Below are 21,192 nucleotides of genomic sequence, written 5' to 3' on the forward strand. Positions count from 1 at the left end.
TGAACACCATCATAGGCACTTGCTGTCTAAAAGGCTGCATTCACTCACTCCAAGCTGTCTGCCAAAATGAAACACACCACTGAAGGCAACCCAAATTTGTGTGGGAGACGTGTCAAAATTGCATAAATACCTACTTCCACTAGTATGAATTAACAGCTGTGATCGTCTCAGCAGAGGCGAGTAAGTGGATGCTCACAGAAATTCCTCTGCCACCTCTACATGTGTCCCATTTCATGTGACAGCTAAATCATACTGATACCTTGTCACACAATAACAGTTGAGGTACACCAAGAAATGGTCCAAAACTTAATTTCAAAGGGTGTCAGTTTGGCATCTCACAGAGTAAAACAATTTGTGAGCATGGTCTCATGAGAATGAAGATTTATGAAAATATGAAAAGAAAAAAAATTTAAATCCTAGAGCACAAGTGAGTATTTGTTAAATAGCCTAAAATAATCAAATTGTGAATAAACCAAATACTTTGAAACCTGAGCAGCACAGTATAATTTAGCATCATCCGGACTCTTAGTCTGCTGAGCAATTTGGTGCGGAACAATTGGGGTTTTAAAAGGAGTACGTAAGCACCAGTGAGAAGCCCACATTACTGAACCATACTATGTGCTGAGTCTTAAGATACTAATATCAAATTTTTCTACAATCCAATTAATGAAACAGATAGTTGTTTTAAACAGCTCGTTATAAACAACATGAAGGCAGGTTCAGTAAAGAACCCAACATAATTGTGAAAAGATCTGTTGCACAGTCTTCAGCAGATGAAGTCCACAGGAGACCATAAAAGATGACACAGGAAAGCTGCCTTCTCAACAAGAGAGCAGAATGAAGCCCAAGATGCAGAGCAAGCTTAGTGTCTCCACTGAGCCCTAAACCTCAGATACCACAATGACTAAAGTACAAAAGGCCCCCAGCCATACCAGCAGAAGCTTTACTGTTACTATGTCTTGATAGTTCAGGCAATACAGACTGCAAAACTCTTGGGGTGCTCAAGGAGCCCAGGGGCAGCTGTTCAGAGCACAGGACAGAAGATGTCACACACATGAAAGCCCCACCTCAATAAGCACTTGGGGCGCTCTGCCATCAATACTTTGTCAAGTTCAACTATCTTGCCACCAGATGTTTCTACTCTCTTGCTACACAATTGCCTTGGGAAGAGAACTACAGAACATTGCACAAAAATAATCATTTTAATTATTAAAGTGCAATGTGCTTTGAGTTTTGGCACATTATTCCACGTGTCCGTAGATGAACTCTGTTAAAGATCCTTTTAAAGTGAAGAACTCCTCCCAGTCTTTATGCTACTGACTTCACAGCTGAATGACTTCAGAACAGCACTGCACATATTGGTGACCTCATGAAAACCAAATTTCCTGAAGCATTTTAAAAGCACCTGTAAAAGGTACTCCTCATTCCTGAAAGAAGACCTGTGTAAATGATTACTGTTAGTTTAATGTTTGTATTTTCATATCTCTTAAATTTACAAGACACATACACAACAGTGCCAGAAAAACCAATCTACCAAGGCAACCTGAGAATCACTAACTTAGGAGGTCCTCATCCAGTGCTCTGCTGGTCTTCTGAACTTAGTGAAGAGAGTTGGACCCTGTTTTCTTCCTAAAATTAATTCTATTAAAATCTAAAGTGATCATGCATGTAGAACAAATTAATTAAATATTTAGTAATTTAGCAGCAGTATGTGATAGCACAACACAATTTAAGTTGGTTGTATAAATACATCCCTGTAATCTTAAATGTAGTATCAACAACAACATTAGGTTTAAAAAGGCATGCCAGAATCACAGCAAATTTTACATAAATCTACATAAAAATCAACAGATACTCTTGTCATGGCTAAAAATTTCTGCATGAGCAGTAACCCATAACTGGTTTTGGCATTAGTGCATACATAAAGGAAAACATACAACCTAACATAGAGGCAGTGAAAGCATCTGCCTGCAAGCTGTAGGCAAATATTTTTTAAATCTATTATACAAAAGAACACATACAGAAGCAGTACAAGCAGCTGCTGTAACATACTTCCAGGCCTCTGAACAAGCATCAGTTTACTAATTGCCTAACAGAACATCAACTTCAACACAAATGGTTCCTTAGATGGCTTTTTTAAATAACATATTGAATGCAAACATTGGAGCTAAGCTGTAAAAATGTCTAGGAAGCCTAAATTTTGTCTAGAAAACCTAGTTTTATGTTTGGCTTTGTTTAGTATTGTTTTGTTCTATAGCCTAATCAGCTAAATAAAATGAAATCTAAATAAAACACAGTATGATCCTGGATTAGTGACTACCTTCTAAAAGGCATAATAGCTTATTGAGACAAGATTAGAAAGAATAACAAAATCAATATATATGCAATTTGTAACTGGAAATTCATAACAATGACAGATCTTCCCCTGCCCCTCTATGGAGATTGTTCTCAGCACTGGAGAAGCAACAACAGATTTTCGAAAAAATGGACATGACAATACTGCATGGTTGATTCTTGCCTTTAAGTCAAATCAGTAGAAAAGCAGCATGGAGTCCACCTAACACAAGACAAACTTGTTCGATTTGTTTCAAGATGATAATTTAGTGTGAACGATTAGAAAAAATATTCAGCAACAGCCTTTTAATAGATCAGAATAAGTGAGGCTATGTGAAACAAGGACAGGAGAGTAATTAGGCAAAACAATTAGACCTTTGCAACCAATTTTCTGGCTATATAATTCAGGAAATATTTGTATTCAAGTCTGTTCACTTTTTTTCAGAAACAAGCATTTTTCCATTTGTGACAATAACATGCCACTTCTCAATATGTGTTCTTAAAAAAAAGCAGAAATCAGTATACAGTAAGTACTTGACCTAGTCAATCTAATTATTTAATTCTTGCACTTCTCACTTATTTCTAAATGAAACCACAAGAGCAGCTATGTGGGTATTTTCTTTAGCAAGGACTGGAAACTCACAAGTTTGTGACTCATTGTTCCATGGCTGAAAACAGCTGTGCCACACACAAGTGACCAAACTGATCCTCTGAACGTGACTCACGGCTCTGCCAAAATCCGTCCAGATCTGCTACCAGCAAGAGACCACCCCATCAGGGCACAAACACCTCCACACAAATTCTTGACAAACTCTCCCAAGGCCTCTCTGCTCAAGTCTTCCCACCTGCTTCAAGTCTCCTCAGGGCAGAAAGGAGCTCTCTCTCTCTCAGGAGGAGACACCAGGTACCCACGTATCTGCTAAAGCCTGTCAGGTGTACACCCTGCCATCAATAAAAACAGCCTGAAGTTTGTACAAGTCTGCTCTCTGTAATTCACAGGGAAAGTGATTCTTCAAGGATGGCAGAGAGACCAATAAACTGGTTCAAATGACATTACCAATGTCATTACCATTTCAATACCAGTATGCCTTCCCACTCAAGGGTATTTCTGATTAATTTTTTTGACAGCTGCAGAGAACTAGTAGAAAGTAAATTGTCCCATTTCCTTATCTGTCAAAATGAGTCAAGTTACTGTCTGCTAAATGTGGTAATTTTGTGTATGCAATACAGGACACTGAAGAACATGCATAGGAAATCCAACGCCTCCTAACAACAATATGGAAATCACTTTTTGACAGTGACTACTGTTGTGAAAACTTCCAAGTTTTTATTTAAAAAAAAAATCATACCCATTTCAAAGCCAGTTGAGGGAGAGAAGTAAAACCCCACACAAATTATTTGCTCAACATGTGTGTCCTCTCAGTGAAATCTATAGCCACTCAAGATCCCTAGTTTATTTTCCACTTGGGACATTAATAATTGGTAAGAAAATACAGAAAAACAATAATGGTTAGAAAATAATATGACTAAATTAGAGTAGAACAAATTTTTAAAGGAATTTCCCTAGTTAAAGTCTTTCTCACAATTACATACAGTGAAGAAAGTTAAAGGAAGCATAAAAGAGCAGGCTAGACTTTACAATGAGAATTTCGATGAGGAAAGCATGATAGAAAACTATGCAAAAGCCACTTCCTCACAGCAGCATATTTCAACTCTGAAAGGGTATCTGAGGCCAATTATTCACAACCTATGAAAGATCCAGTACCAAAGTAAAAAAAAATCACTGACCTGGATTAAGATCCAATACTAAAGTACAAAAATCATTGACCTGGATTAAGTTCTCATCAGTAGTTCATTGTGAAACAAATAGTTTAAAGCTGCTCTAGTACTTCAAATTATGTGAAACCATAACATCAGCCAGCATAAAGGGATGAGTATGACAAAAAATGCTCTTCAAATGCATGTTCTCCACTACACCAAAAAACTGCATGAAAAAGATTTCATTTAGTCCCATGAGAACCTTTTAAAAAATAACTCACAAATAGTAACACTGAACAGCTTCATCCTCAAGCAGGGAAAGAACATGAACGAACCATTACTGGTCACTGATGCCTTGCCCTTCCTGAGCTTTCATTGACAGCACATCCACTTCCATGGAATAACCAGCTGGGCATCACCCACTTCTCTGCCTGCAACTTCCTTGAATTATACCAGGCCTATGAAGACTCTGTCCATCCACAGAGAGCAAATGAGCAAAACTGCAGAAACCTGAAACAACAAACTATTTGTTATCAAGATAACAGGGACAAAGACGTCACTCAGGGATGTCATTGAGTAGCAACTTGCATCTCACAATACACTCAGTGTAGTGGTTGTTTCACTCCAGTGTAAACAGTGAGTCTGGGAAGCAGAAATATAATTATCATGTCTATCAGCCTTTGAAGAGTGAGTGGAACTCCCTGGAAAGACAGAAACCAGAGACTGATGCCCAGCACAAAGAAGATGCAGGATGAACGTGCTGGCTAGCAGGACTGGCAATTTCTGCCTTGCAAGCAACCTCAAAAATCAATCTGAGAAGTGGTTAAAAATAACTACCATGCCCATCCCCACCTGCTCCCTCAGGACACAACCACAAAATAATATTGCTTAAGCACTGGCATGGTGGCACAAACCTCCAGAGGTTGGTGGCAAGGGCAGGAAACAAGTGCTGATGCCTTGGAAAAGTTTCCAGTCTGATTCACCCTGCAGGCAGCCAGCACTAGTTTTTATCCACATCACTCCACCAGAGTGATCTGCCCAGTCACCTGGAGCAAAGCAGCAAAATAATGTTGGGGACACCCTCACATATATCGCAAAGCTCTGACTGCAGCAGCGAGGCAGCACAAATTTTTAAAACAATGGGTAAAAGCAAAGCCATCACCATTTACCAAAAGTAGCCACCGAAAAGCAGTTTAAAACAGCCCAACATGAGATTGCTGGTCCAGCACTGTGTGATCCCTTGAATCCCATTTTCACTGGTCCTAAAAGCATAACTTCCACGAGAGCCTTCATGCCCAACACACTCATCCATGCAGCTTCCGGAGGAGATGTGCTCTTATCCATGTAGGAAACACATTTCAGACAAGCTGCAGAGGGATGAAGCCAACAGGAACAGTGAAGACAACAGGGCAGGGGAAACAGTTGAATGGAAGAAAGAGCATCAGGAAAGAAGTAAAAGAGGAAACAGATGCACTGGCAGGAAAAGAAAATACAAGTGGGAGGGGAAGGCAATTGTAGAAGGTGAAAGTAGCCCAGACCAGTTTGAGAGGACAAAGCAAAAGCTGCAGAACAGATGAGTCAAAACAAATGAGAATTATAGAGAAGAAGGAAAGGTGGGAAAAATAATAATAACTTTACAAAAACCCAGACCCATCACAGCAGTACTTCTTAATGACAGAGCAGTCTGGGTTTTTGATAGGTGAGATCAAGTCACCTGAGTCAAAGTAGAAAAATATGAGAAACAGGGGAAGATTGGAAACAGGTCCTCACTAGTAGACCTGTCAGGAAAATGAAATATTCTACAGACACCTTAACATTTCAAATTCTGCTGTTCTTTCAAATCAAGATGAAAGGCATTTTAAATTCATTAAACTTTAACATGACTTTATTGAAACACTGGATTTTGAGGTCAAACTCTAATACTCTTCAGCACAAAACAGGAAAAGCTGAACACTACCACATTTCTTTCCCAATTAGATTTAAGAACATCTCCTAAGAATGGCATTTTCAGGGCTAATTTTCCTGCAGAACTGCTTCACTGCAAATTTTAGATTAGACACAACATTAGACGAAATCACTTGTTTCTCACCAGAATTAAAAGATACCTCACTTAGGATTAATTCCAAACCTAAACATTTAGCAAAATGTATTTTTGGTCCTACGTTTTGGGCTATAAATTAGGATAAACATTCTTTAAAAAAAACATTCCATTGCATGGAAATGGACACATATTCTGCACAAGAAAGAACAAGTCATCTATATATAACAACTACCTTTAGAAGACCTATTCAGACAAACCCCACCAAGACAGCAATTTTGCCCCAAAAGAGAACATCTAAATCTGTCTTTGCTGCTAAGCAGAGGCCACATGCACTCACAAGTACTGTAATATTACTGATGGAAGGATCCACTCCTCAGGCCTATTTCTAGTGAGGTGTGCTAAGAGACAGTGTTACATAATACATTCCCCCTCTTGGTTCGGGACTTTTTAATTAGTTGCTGTTTTCCTATGTTTCTCCCATTGGTCATGGCAAATAATTCATAATATCTCTTTCAAAAATTATGATTTTTTTTTTTTTTAGTTCATAGCAGGTATTTTTAACACTAGAGAATAATTCACATTACATTAATATTTCTAGAGCTTGTGCTCTTGAAATAACATGAAGCGCTATGGGGCTTCCAAGCTACAAAAACCTATATTCTCAGAAAAGAGAAAGCAGATACTTTAAATTAAGCACATTCCCCAGGGGGTCTATGAATCTGAGCAATTATAGCCGGGAAGACACACAGATTTGAAGTATGTTCCAGTGTGCTCCTCAGGAGCCTCTCATGAAGTGCAGCCCACCCTGTACCAGCAGGGCTCAGCTATCCCTACATCCACACTCTGCCATCACCCTCTGCATTGACAGATAAATATCCCAGGCAGCAAAGCCTTTCATCCCAGCTCATCATTTTACCAGTCTTCAGCAGATAGGGCTATGATACAGCTATAGAAGCATTCCAATAGGATTACAAGAGTCACTTCCATAGAGCTTCATAAAACCTGCACCAGCACAGTACCACTAGGTACCAGCACCTCCTGAGGCACAGTCCTTCTAAGCAACAATATTGCTTGAAGGCATCACTGAGAACAATTGGGGAGTTAAACCTCAGTTTTACAAAAGTGCCATCTGTTTGGCATACTTGCAGTGAAACCAGCAGCCTCAGCACAATCCACAGAGAAGATGCATCACCATATTCAGTGCTGCCAACCACAAATGAAAACTGAATGATCACAGACCCTGAATAACTTTCTCATGACTACTTGTAGTGATTAACATCAAGGCACGGTGGTGTGTAAATATGCACTGCGCTCTTTCTGATGGAGAAAAAGATCAGGACAGGCAGAATCCAAAACAAAATGGCTCAAGGTAACCCTACTTAGGACTCCCATAAACCTCAGGACATTACACACCTGTTAAAGGCTACTTAAGATTTTAACGTGTTCTGCACTTTTAAAAATGCTCTAAGAATTTAGTCAAATCAAACACAGCTAAGAGGACACATGCACATCCCAAAGAAGCATCCATATATATATATTAAAAAAAAAAAAAAAAAAAAAAAAAAAAGAGAGAGAGAGAAAAGGAAAGTGGAAAATCAAAGCTCAGAAGGAATTTTCAACAATCTTTAAAAATAAGAACTTCCCAATTCAGAAGAAAATGTGATCCAACCTGACATCCTGCATTGCACTGCACACATACGTGGAGGGTAAACCATTAAGACAAAGTGAAACCTAAATATTTCCGCACACAACTTCACACAATTTAGCAAAACTGGTACTACTGTGAAATGAAAAACTTCAGCCACAAAGTAGCATGAAGAGCTATTTTCAAAGCTCTGAAGCTATTTTCAAAATAGCTGCCTCAATATAAGTTAGGTTTTTAAAGCTTGGCAGAAATCCCTTTTCAACCAACCACACATCAACTGACCATAAGCCCAAAGGCAGCAGCCTGCAAGGGCACTTCGGGGAGTCTCACTCTTTCTATTTTCATCTGAAAGATGCTGCAGGCAATAGCAACAATTTGAACATTCTCCCTGGTGCTTCCTACAGTCTACTTTTCTTCCAGGAAAAAGGAGTTCAAATCTTGATCTGAATCCTACAGAGATAACTGGGATTAATGAGTGTTCACTTCAAGTTACAATTCTCATGATAGCACTATGTCATCACCATACCGCCATCAAGAGACACCTAAAACCTGAGAGGACATTAGTGCAGAGAAGTGTGGTCCTCCATCTGCCTTTAACCTTCTTTGTGCTGGACTCTGACATCCTTACTCATATATCCTGAGCAATTCAGAGGGAAAAATACCATGGCCCCCATGGCCTTTTATCAGCTGATATAAGGCATCACTGCTACAAGAGGCAGTAGTTGATGGGAATTTGAAGTCAGTCACTGAACACATAAGCACAATTTAAATTTTGGCTGCTAACAGGCAAGCAGAGCACAAGGGATTATACAAGCTATGGTGATGCTGTAATTATTACAGTATCTTAGTTTCAAGTGTGTGCAAGCAAAATAACATGTTCATTTCTTAATGCATCAAATTTCCTTCACAACAGCTAAGTCAGACTGCTTGGACAATTAACATTTTAAAAGGCCAAGTTCTAACCATTCTATTTTAGTTGACTCTCAGGCTTCTTTCCATGCAGAAACAGTGTGAATGAAGGAACAAGTAATGGTACAAAAGACCCTAGGTATAGATAATGCAGCATATACCATTATACAACTCAGAAACAAACAGGTGAATTTGATGGTACCAAGGATTAAAGGGCATATCCAAGGATTTTGGAAATACAAATCACCTTGTTCTGCTAAGCTTTACCAGTTAAAAAATATGCTTTTAAAATGCCTTGCGTTATTGGGTGTTTTTGGTTTGGGTTTGTTGGAGTTTTTTTCAGAAAACGTTTGATTATAGCAATGTCTTCTGTTGGTTTGTTTTGTTTGTTCCTGCAAGGCAATAATCTCTATATGATTTAAAATAAGTTTCAGGGATAGCATGAGCACAAAAATAAGTACTGACAGATTAACTGAATACCTATTAACCAATTATAAAATAAAATTCTGAATTAAAGCAAAGGCCAGAAATATTTTGAATTGTAATGTAAGACAGTTGAATCATACCTGCAGGTATCAGGTCTGCAAGAGCATCTTGCACAGTATGTGAGTGGCTTTTATACAAATTGCTACAATACCTCTATAGTATGCAATTTGTGTCTAATGTTTCATGTTATGAATATACAAAGAAACAAATATCCTACTAATAGTCCTTCAGTGTTTCATGTTACCAAGACATTCACTACTGACATTTAGTATAGGATGACAGAAAGGGTTATTGACCGGTATTTTCCCAAAAGATATATTCTCACTTGACAATGTGGTGAACTGAAGCCAATAGCATTCACTGAGCTTTGAGAGAACATCTTTCCCTTAAATATAAAAATTCAAAGCCTTACCATACAGATGTCAGTTCAGATTGCATTTTACACATCATAAGTCTCAACAAACAGCTGGTATTTCACAATGCCTCAAGTCTTAAACATGACTTGTCAAAGCAAAATAAGAGGAAAGAAAAGGTAGCTCCAGATGATGCCAAGTACACTAAAAAGTGCAGGGGAAGAAATGAATAGCTATGTGATACTGTACATCAATTCATACTTCTCTGTGAAATTGAATTTTTGAAATACTGAAATAATACAATGTAAGGTAGTACTAAACGTTGCCAGGAAGTATTATGGAATGAGATAGAAGTACTGCAACGTTGTTTTACAACAACAGAAAGGAGAAGGAAAAAATCAAAGATTTTTGATGAGGGATTTTTTCAGTTTGGTCTTTAAAGAACTAGAGGTACAACGTTAGTATTGGGGGAACAAGTTCAAAAACTAACACCTCTATATAAAGCAAAACTTAAATAAGATAAAACTGTCTGTGATGTAATAAAACAAGACATATTCCTCTGTACTCAGACCCCCACACAATCAGGGCATGAGCCAGGAGCCCCCTGCCTGCTGCAGGCAGTGATCCCCTCGGGTCTGGGCTGTTGGTGCGTCTCCCCCAGCATGTGGCAGCACACAGAGGGGAGCACACCCCAGCAGCTTTCCTTTGCAGCCACACACACCTGTCCTATTCCCCTCTGGGTCAGCTGCTGCTCAGGGGGCCAACATTACCTCAGAAGGGTCTCCTCTATTTCACCAATATTAATCCATGCTTTGGAAGCCCTTTGTGCCCATGCCTCTCCCCAGCCTGCCCGCTGCTGCTCCCAGTTAACCCTGCTCCCCAAAACCCACACCAGTGAAAGCCAGGCTCAGCTATGCCAGGCCCCTGCACCACCACACTCCCTGCAGGGTCTGCCCCTCACCCCTGGCAGCTGCCTCCCTCCCTCTCAACCTTTTCTCTCCTTACCCTCTGTATTTCCTTCTTTACAACTAATGACTTCATCAACTCTTTTGACCTTCAAAGGAGAGCGGAAAGAGATGCATGTGAGAAACCCAAGACCCTCTATCTCCCCAGTGCACAAACTGTAGTGCTGTTTTTTGCTAACCCAGCCTGCTGTGCAGTGCTGCAGCCTGGCAAATAACCTCCTGGACCCCACACGCCTAAGGCAGCACGTTACAACAGGCTGGCATGCCAGCAATGATAAAGCCACTAGCCATTATCATTAAAGAATAGCACGGTATAAGATTGATTTTCTGTACTTATCTTGCAATAAATATCAAAATTATTAAGAATCTTGCTTGCTGATACCCTTTTCAAACCAGCTTCCTAAGTTATGACCATTGTCTCTAATTAATAGTGTTTCCCTTGATTACATCCTCCTACTTATACATATCTCTCTTCTTTAACTCTTTTGATTTGTTTCCTCTCATAAGCAGTCCTTCAATGTGCCACTATCACAGGTCTCCCACTTTTGTCAGACAAGGCTCAAAAAAACTTGGCTTTTCCCACACGACACAGCAGCATGCCATACACAGACATTAATTTATATCATCCACTGCTGGCAGGCACTACAGCCTCTGTGAGAAACCAGCATGAATATTTTTTCTACTAATGCATTACATAGCTGCCAGCACACCAAAATTTTGTGCAGAAAGGAACATTTGAGACACATCTTGGCAAAATGTATATGCTGCATTTAATAACTGTACAATAAACATAACACGTAAAATAAGCTTTACCATAGAGGACAACTACAGCTTTCCTTTCCCCCTGACAAAAAAAAAAAAAAAAAAAAAAAAAAAAAAAAAAAAAAAAAAAATCTATATGAATCAATTAAATCATTACATCAGTTTTCAAGAGCTATTTTCATCACCTTCTTAAGGTAGGAAGAATTACCTAGAAAAACCAGGTCAGTACTTTTTCATCAGTCTTTTTTTCTTAGAACAAAACAGAGGTCATATTAAGGTTTTGCTTTGAACAAATATTTGTTCAAAATACTTTATCAAGTCCAACACATAAAAGATATGCATATGTACACATAACACTCACAGGGATAAATATATCTTGTCTGGATAATATATCTTATGGCCAATACAGTTTTCATTTAAATGAATCATGGAAATAAAGCTAAACGTGGTGAAGATGTTAAGTGGACCAAAGTACCAGCAGGTAAGGAAAGAGATTGAAAACATTTGAAAAGTTAAAAAAATATTTTTAAAATAACTGAATTCTTCCAAATTTATGTGAATACACAGTAAGATTCAAAGGATTCAAGAATAGGGGGCAATTAATTACATCTCTTGTTTCTACACTGACAAAAACTGAACCAGTTCCTAAACCCTTGTTCAAGGCCAGGAAGTTTTACAGTTTCAGAAAAACTGTATTAATCTGAATGTATCTTTGTGGTACTTCCTAGCACCTAACATAACAAGAAAGCACAGCATACCCACCTGTGGGGAGCTTAGAGAGGGGCAGGAGATCAGGGTGGTCAGCTGGGGGAATGGGAAAGCTCCAAGCCAAAGGCAGCATCAGAGGAAACAGGGAGGTTTGTCTCACTCAGCACACCCACATCCTGAGACTACCTGATACCTCTGGAACCAAGAAAAACAAATTCCTGCAAAAAAGCTCTGTCACCACACCAAAATATATCATGGATGACAGAGATAACCAACTTCCTTTGGACAATATGGTCACACCAAAAAAAAGTAACTCCCTAAAATTAGACAGTATTTGAACTTCTAATACTATGTGAGGGATATTTTGTTTATTTTTATCAGAATAATAGGAAATAGTTATTTTTAATATTTAATCTATGTCAACATCCCCTTTAGGTAAACTCCCATGCCAGTATTGCATTAAGTGCTGTTTTCCTGTTTAGCAATCTCTCACAAGTTAACTAAATGCCTTGCAAAAACCATTTCAAAACTAGCCTGCAAAGTATTAAAGATGAAAGATAAGCATTAAACAGATGACATCTTCTGCAAATCCATCATAATCCACTGGTTTACGTTTTACATTTCTGGTGATAAATTACTTAAGTTCTTCCCTGATGATGATTAAACATTAGGATTAGTACTTTCTGTTATGGACAACTTCTATTTTTATTACTTTCACCAGCCAACATTAGCCAAGAAGCAGCATCTGAGGCAAGTGAATGACTACAGTGAACAGCTCTGAAGAGACCAACACTGAGCTTCAGTGCTCCATCCTCTTTCTCACAGTCACCAGGGAGTGATGCTCCACTTCAGGGGAACCCTGTAATACACCAGCACTGCAGTCACACCTCCCTTTTCATTTAGCACATTCCCTCTTCTAGCTCCATTCCCAGCAGATACAGTGTTTAAGAGTTTGGTGCCTGCAAAAAACCACTTTCACAACACTAACTGAATCAGGCAGGCTCCCCTACAGCTAAAGGCCAAAAGGTATTACTTGATCCATCTCTTATATTTCTTCTTCTAATGGCACACGCATAGGTTGAAGTAACTCAAGTTGTTAGCTTGTGGGAGTTCAAACAGCAAAGTGAGTTTGAGCCTTGACACAAGAGCTCTTACTAGAACCAACATTTTCCTGTTCTGTTCAAAGTGGAGGAAAAAAAAAAAAACTCCACCCACAAAACCACTGGACATGCATGTCCCTGAATCTGAATTTCCAACCTCATACAAAGCCCATGTGTAATTTTTCACAGGGGACCTCATACCAAGACATACCAGCTTGTCAGACAGGAGCACTGAGCAGGCAATTCAGAAGAGAAAGGCTCAATGCTGCTTAGCTTTTATATATGCAAGGTTTATACTTTTAACATCTGAGGCTCCCTTTCTAGAAAGTGCAACTGACTGAATCAGCTTCTGTTCTTCAAAGGACAACTTCCACTAACCAAATATACATATTTTCATAAGCATACAGTAATGTAGATAAAAACAGCCAGCATTCAAAAGGTTCAAACCCCAGTGTTTTACAGCCTAAAGCCACTGGGACATTTCTCTTGCACAGGCATTACCGCCAAATAGGTGAAGAGGCAGAATCCACAGATCTCAAACACATAAAACAGCCCACCCACAGGAACAGCTGTAACACAAGGTGCATGGCTGGTGATGGGACAAACTCATGTGGTTCCCCATGGTAGCCAGCCCATAAAACACACCCCATGCCATTTGGTCAAGCACCTTCGTGTTGCAATGCTGAGCATCAATCTCAGTTTCTACTCCTGCCCCTACAAAGCAACAGTGCTCCTGTTTGAATCAGGCTCCACCAAAAAACAGCATCTGGCATCGAAGCATCAGTCACAACCCCTCTGCATTTTTGATGTGGCTTATAAAGGGTTACCAAGGACTACCAGGCAAAGCTGAGGAGCATCACTGATGTGTGATCTGCCACATTTATTCTGAAAAAATAAATATGTAACAAAATGGAAAAGACTTGATACTTATGTCAGAGGACTGACACCTACTCCCAGGTTTGCCTGAGGCACCACCTCTCGCTTTCCTGTTTTTTGAAGCTGTTGCATCTGTAAGTGGCCCCCAAGACATGAAAACTTGGTTCATAGACAAAGGCCTGACAAACATCAACTGCAGTAAGAGACAAGGCCAAAATCAAACAGTCTGCCTTCAATGAGGCCCATTCATGAAGCCTTCATCCACCCTTCTCAGTCTCCATATTGATTAAAAACTGCAGTAAGAGTCCCCTGGCCCATTCTAAGACTTAGTGGAAGAAAACATCAGATCAGGAACTACAGGAGCATCATCTCAGTTCTAGAAGATGAAGGATAAGGGCCATATGAAGTTCAAACAACTCAGCTAAGGAGCACAGGCACAGCAGCAGTTTCAGACAGACCGCATTCAGTGGCCAAGACAATTTCCATCCTGATGCCACCCCTGCTCTGCCTCCAGTGCCTATAACTCATTATCCCACAAGGAAAGGTGAGCTAGCTAGTGTTTCTACAAGACCCCAAGATCCTATGATACAGCAACTTTATGATGGAAATCTACTATGATGGAGTATCAGTTTACTGACAAATACTGTTATGACAAAACTCACAGTTTAGGGCACAACTCCAAGCAGATCTCACCAACTGAATAATCTCCAAGCCGTTGAGACTTCTCCAGAAGTTATTACTACAAGCCCTTTCCAGTCTCAGCCACAAATTACAAGCAACTAGCAGAATTCCATCAATTTTTGAAATTTACACTTGAGTGCTCATTTCCAGCAGAAAGGGTGTCTGCTTTTCAAAAACCCCACAGAACCTCACTAAGATCACCAAATCTTGAACTCACAGAACACAAAGACAACATTTCCAGTAAACTCAAAACTATGTAGAGTTACCCATTATAGATTTTGATCCACCAACAGTTCCCTTTGTTAAAGGGGTAAAAATCAGTGTTAGGGCAGAGAAATACAGCACTGGAGAGAGCAGTCTGCAGCACTGTGGAGTGCAGGTACCTCAGGCATACAGCAGACAGAGACAACTGTTGTAAATAATCCAAGATCCATAATTATAATCCATAGTTCAAACATACTTAGAGAAATAAATATTAATCTTGATTCCCAAAACTGCTCTAATGAAGAAGATAACAGAGCATCTTGATAACTCAGATTTAGTAGACAGAAGGAAACCACCATGGTTTTAACTCATCAAAAATAAAATTAAGTAATAGTGGTCCAGATAATCAGCATTAATCTAGAATTCAAGTTGATGCAGTGAGTTAGCCATCTCGAAAATACTGTGTAGTATCATGACGACATATTTCTAGTTCATTAAAGAAAAAAAAAAAAAATATATAAACCAAGGCTCTGGTTTAGCAAGTGCTGAAAGTCACAAGTTGTAATGGTGCAGAGAAAAAACTCAACTGGATTTCTACCACTCAGAGAAGCCCACCCTTTGTATTCAGTCACTCAGATGAAGTATTGCCCCTGCATATGCCACTCAGGCAGGCACTTGAGCTCTCAAGTACAGGAGATAGCCTTTGTACCATTCTCATCAAGTGCAAGGGCCTCAGAGCTTTGACTCTGACTAGCTGAACTACGTTTTTCCTTTTTGCACTCTGAGCTTTCAGAAAACACCACCTTGGTAGTAAGACAGAGCTGCTAGAAGAAAGAACTAACAAGAAATAAAATAACACTGTTTGTAAGCAAACATCAACAGAGACATGGACAAAGCAGTATAATTCACTGCACTGCTTTTTGCCAGCATCCTAAATGTGAATCTCAATTTGTATTAAATCAAAAAGATAATCACAACACTGAAATGTTAAAGTGTGTCTGTTTCTCAATGTTTTAAAACACATGACAGGCTCAGAAGTTACTTTCCTTCCAAACAACATCTGCTTGGCTGCCACCATCTCTGCCAGGCAAAGGTGTGCGCGAAGCAGTGACAGGAAGTCAAGTATATATAGTCTGGTCTTGAATTATTAATATAATCTTATCTCGATATCTGAAACCAACTTTATGAGTCACACTAACAAAACATCAGTCCAAATAAAAACCGCATTTAAAACAGGGCTAAATTGGGAATTACACTTAGACATTGAAGAACGATTCCTAATATCAACTTTAAAAGCCAAAATTAAAAGGGCCTAACCTAAAAAAAAAAAATATTACTACACAAGCAATCAGCTATCAAGATCACGATTTCTCATTACTAATCAGTTCTTCTCCACTGAGCTCCGCCAGTGACCAAAAGCAGGTTAGAGCGGCTGACTGGCGCTCCCCGGGCCCTTCCCCCGCCGCTCCCACAGCCCCTGCTGTCCTGCCCTGCCCCGGCCGCTCCGGGCGGGCTCCGCTCCGCTCCCCGGGCCGCGTCCTCCGCCGCCCTCCCTCCGCAACCCACGGCCACAAAAACTAGAGGCAAGAGGTCGTTTGATTTGTAACCCGCTCACATTAAACAGTAACGCGCACAGATGTTGAATTGCTGACCCTGGGACTGCGGCGGGAACTTCTCCCCAGCACAGCCCCCCCAGGACGGCCCGGGGAGTCCCGCCCGAGCCCCCCCGGTGCGGGGGACGAGCCCCGGCGGAGCTCCCGGGAGCCGCGGGCCGGGGCTGCAACTGCGCCCGGTGCCAGAGCCCGGGACGGGAGGCGGAGAGCCCGGGCAGGACGGCGGCACCGGCGGGGAAGGTGCCCGGCTTGGAGGAGCCCCGGGCTGCACTGACGCCCACCCCCCGCGGGCAGGAGGCTCCGGGCGGAGGGGGCACGGCTCGGGGCACGGCTCGGGGCGCATCCCGCTCCCCGCGGGTCCCGGGGAAAGGCACGCGGAGAGCACGCGGCGCGAAGGTCGCGGACACGGACAGGGGCAGGGGGAGCGGCCTCACCTGGGACATCTGAGGGCGCAGGTTGATCTCCTTCAGGTTGATGGAGTGGCTGCGGAGGTTGTTGAGCAGCTGGCAGAGCAGGACGCCGTCGCGCAGCGTCTGCGCCAGGTCGAAGACCTGGGCCGTGTCCCAGGTGACCCGGTGGTTGGGCGGCAGCACCTTGCAGCTGATCAGCCACTGCCCGCACTGCTTCCAGGGCTCCATCGCCGCCACCGCGCCGCGATGCTGCGGCCGCGGCGGCCCCTGCTGCTCCTTCCCTCCCTCCCGCCGCCGCCGCCGGCCCGTCCCGCCCCACCCCGCGCCCGTGCCCGCCCCGGGAGGCGGCCCCGGCAGCTCCCACCGCCCCCGGCCGCGCCCCGCGCCCGCCCCGCCCCGCCCGCACCTGCCCGGAGCCGCGGCCCCGCGGGAAGGGGAGAGGGGAGAGCAGAGCCCGGGGCCGAGCGGGGCTCCGCTCCTCTGCCCGCCCGGGGGTGGCGGAGACGCGGCACCTGCGGCACACAGCGCGCAGCTCTGACAGGCAGGTGGGGATGGCAGCGCAATGGCATCTTCTCGCCCATTGTCAGCCCTTTGTCCTTTCGCTAAGCCAACAGCAGAGCGCTCACATGAGGTGCAAGCAGAATGCGCTCAGCGACTTCTAGAAACGATAGAGATCATGGCATAGCATGTGAAAATTTTATTTGCACTTTAAATAATGTTTAAAAATATGTAATAATTTCCAACAAGCATTCAGACACTTAATTTTTTTTTAAAATACAAGTGATCTTATGTTACCAAGCGTGACAAATTCCAAAACCAGACAACACAAACACCAGAGTTCACAATATCCTCTAAAACTCAAAAGCTATTATTTTTGGGGTTTGAAGCAGTGCTGGAAACTTAATTTCTAAAAAAAAATCAGTTTAAAACATTCAAAAACATTTTTCTCTCTATTAAAACATGTTTGTTTGTGGGGTTTTTTTTTAACAGAGAATACTTTAAAAGTACTATTAACATTTATGTGAGGAGGAAAAAAAAAAAAAGACAACACACAGTCCAGGATGAGAAAGCCTTCCAAGAGCAAAACACTAACGTGGTTATTCAAGATAGCCCACAACTATTGCTGGTTTCCACACCTCCTCAGTTAAACCCCTGACACTTATTGCTGTCTGAGCTCAGACTAATCCCACAAATCCTTTTAATAATTTCTGAAAGAATTAATACAGACATTATGGGGATTCATTTCAGAAATCGTGGCCAAGCAAGTGATTTGCATGTTTCGGTAAGGTCAATATGCTAATTGACTTTTTCCCTTTCTTTAAACAGGCAGTATGTCTGCTATTCCAGGCATTTTCCTGAGCAGCCACTGGCTGCAGAACATGCCACAGGACAGCTCACCATTTTGCATTGCATGCACCAAAGAGAATCATGGCCCAAAAGGTAGGATCCAGCACCATAACCTGTAACACCTGTGCCACTGCCCAGCGGGTGATGGCATGAGACAGGTGTGAGTCACCTCAAGGTCATCTAGGAATGGCACTTGTTTCCACTCAAAGATGCACAAAGTTGCAAACACCTGGCTCAGTTTTCAGCCCTCTGCATGCCTTATCTGGGCTGGCAAACCAAAGAGGCTCCCGGGTCTGACTGGTGCAGAAGGAGCTCACAAAGCCTCCCTGACATGTCAAAGACATTTCAACAGAATGCAAACTCCAGTTAGCAGCAAGCAGTTTTGCATTAATCAAAAGAGAGATCCTCATTCCAAAGGACTGGTGACAGTGGAGCTGAGCTTTAAATCTTTAAAATAATCTTCCATGGGCGAGTGTGATATCAGGTTGAGTTGCCTCAGTAGTGCCTCCCTTCCCAGCAGGTCCCTCTTGCTCCATGGCCACCTGGGCAATCACAGCCACGCAGCTCCCATTTCTCAGGAAATGTGAATTTGCTGTTTAACAACCTCAGCCCAAACACTGGATCACCAATAACAGGTACCTCTGCCTCCTCAGACCAACATTTGGTTGTTTTATGCCTGAGCAGCTGGAGGAGAGGGCAGGTTGCAACACAAATGTGCTATCAAAGTATCAGACTGCTTGCAACCAGGCAGCACTAGAGAGAAATTCATTCCTAATTTAAATCAAAAGGGACTGAAACTAACAGTTTGTACTGTGATCATTTGGATATCACCATCCATCAAAATGAACATAATGCAGTTTCATCAAGACTACGATAAACATTTTCTCATAGAAGTGTATTTTTATCTGTGACATGTATGAACTGATAAGTGAGTAAGAATTCAGTTGTGCCCACAAGCTATCCACTCTCGGGCTGACAACAAGCATAACACTAAAGCAAATGCAGAAAGCAGTAAAGCAAAATAGATAAAAGAAACAGGAAACCATCTTCATTATCCCCATCCCCACTTCAGCTGCCTCCAGCCAGGATTGGTGGTACAGCACCCTGAAAGCAACATAAACAGTTGGGATGCCTTTGCAGAGATACAGAAAAACGAGTGCTGTTCAGATTCATAAATAGCAAGAAAAACACTTTGGGCTGGTTACTCAAATTGATCTCATCTTTTTTACATGGTTATTAGGAGCAATCCAACACTCTTTAATCCAAAATTTACATCCAAACAGAATGTATGCTTTAAAGGTGATGGTTGAAGTTCTAAATATCTGAAAAACACACACTTCGGTTTTAAATTTTTTCTAAGTCAGTGGATGTTATAGTGCAATATTAGAACCAAATTTAATTGCAAACACACTGGTTTCTCTACTGCATCTCATGTAATCAACTGAGTGACCTTCATCCAAATGGAGAAGAATCCATATAACCATACAACTTCCAGGAAAATAGTTCTCTAAACGAGTTACATGCTTGAGAGAAGAGAAAGCAAATGGATTCAAAGCCAAAGTTCATGGTCAGCACAGTCTTGCTACAGCAGAAGGTAGAAATATTGCACATTCACTTTCCTCCTCTCAGTGTACTCTTAACAACCTTCTTCAGCCTCCTACATTGTCCTTTATTGGAAGGGGTTCAACTTCTCTTTCAATCCTAAAATTTGTTCAAAAGCCACTTTTACATGGGCTTTTTTTTTTTTTTTTTTTGGGGGGGGGGGGAGGGCTATTAATAGATTAAAAAAGAGAGAAAAAATCTATACCTCAACTATTAAGTCCTTTAAATTAACCAGTTACTGAAGATATACTGGAAGTTTGTTCTATTTCCATCCTGTTCTTCTCCCCATACTCCATAGATGTTTCTGGATTGTAAGAGGGGCTGATTTACAGTCACTTCAGTCCATCTTCTGCAGTTCCACCACAACCAACCTGGCAGACAGATCTCAGCTTAGATTTTCAGAGCGTTCAATGTACATCATACTTTCTTTTTATGCATCAATAAGCCATTTGCTGATGCAGTTTTTTCTTTAGATTTTCTATAAAAGAAATCTATCTTAATAGAACAGCAACTCTGATGGAGAATTGTTCCCCAGAAGGCAAACAAAACCCCAAGGTTTTGCATAGTTTTTCTCTTCTTCCAGGAGACAACGGTCTCCTTACTGGGGACATAATCATTTTTTTTTTTTTACTTTTAGCCTGTATTGCATCCTATGAAGGCAGCACCTTTCCAATTCTTTTCTTGTTGCTTTACTTAAAACAAATAAACAAACGAACCCAACCTACCTCCACTTGTTTAATAAGGGGCACATTTGCAAGCTTCCTGAAATAATTACTTCCTGGTGTCACCACAACTGCTGCATTTAAACTACTTGTGTTTCTCAGCTTGGGGAAAATTATTAAATGAAATACAAAAAATAATAAATCAATACATGTACACACATTCCCTCTCCTTCAGTTACTCTTGCAGACAAAAATAGTGGCCATGAGCCCCAGGCACAAACCCACTTTGTGCAAGGTACCAAACAAGGATAACAAATGGTAAATATCTCTTCCCAAAGAGAAGTACTTCACTTTCTTTTCCATCTTATTCACTTTATCAATGGATTCTGGTGCTTAAATTTTTCCTGCTTTTTGATGATTGCTCTTGCGTGCATTTTTAAATGCTACAGGCAGAAAGAGGTGCAAGCACAATCAAAGAACTGCCCTCATTCATGGGTACCAAAGGCCCACTAAAGCCTTGGCTGAGCCAGCTGTTCTCCCCTGCTCAGGGCTCACATCCCAGTTAGACCCACTCAATTACACCAGTAAAACAATTGAGTTTCATGTCATCTGCAAGTGAAAACATGTAGCCTTGTGTCTTGGCCATCTGTATCTTTCTCACATTTGGATACATGTCGAGCTACCGCTGCTCCTGGCCAGAAGCCTCCCTTGAGCCTCTTTCTTTTGGCTGGATGGG

At 41.4% G+C, this 21,192-nt stretch overlaps 1 protein-coding gene across 1 annotated transcript in view; it reads right to left on the reverse strand.

Annotated features, from left to right (window-relative positions):
• Positions 1–17,130, reverse strand: part of VAV3 (vav guanine nucleotide exchange factor 3) — a 147,436-nt gene extending 130,306 nt beyond the window's left edge. The window contains exon 1 of the mRNA XM_083867189.1: positions 16,870–17,130. Coding sequence (XP_083723315.1) covers positions 16,870–17,073 — 204 coding nt within the window. The 5' untranslated portion in view covers positions 17,074–17,130. The remainder of the gene's footprint in view (positions 1–16,869) is intronic.
• Between the last annotated feature and the right edge of the window lie 4,062 nt (positions 17,131–21,192).

The sequence above is a fragment of the Zosterops lateralis genome, assembly GCF_965231275.1.
Source record: "Zosterops lateralis genome assembly, chromosome: 9".
Lineage (NCBI taxonomy): Eukaryota > Metazoa > Chordata > Aves > Passeriformes > Zosteropidae > Zosterops > Zosterops lateralis.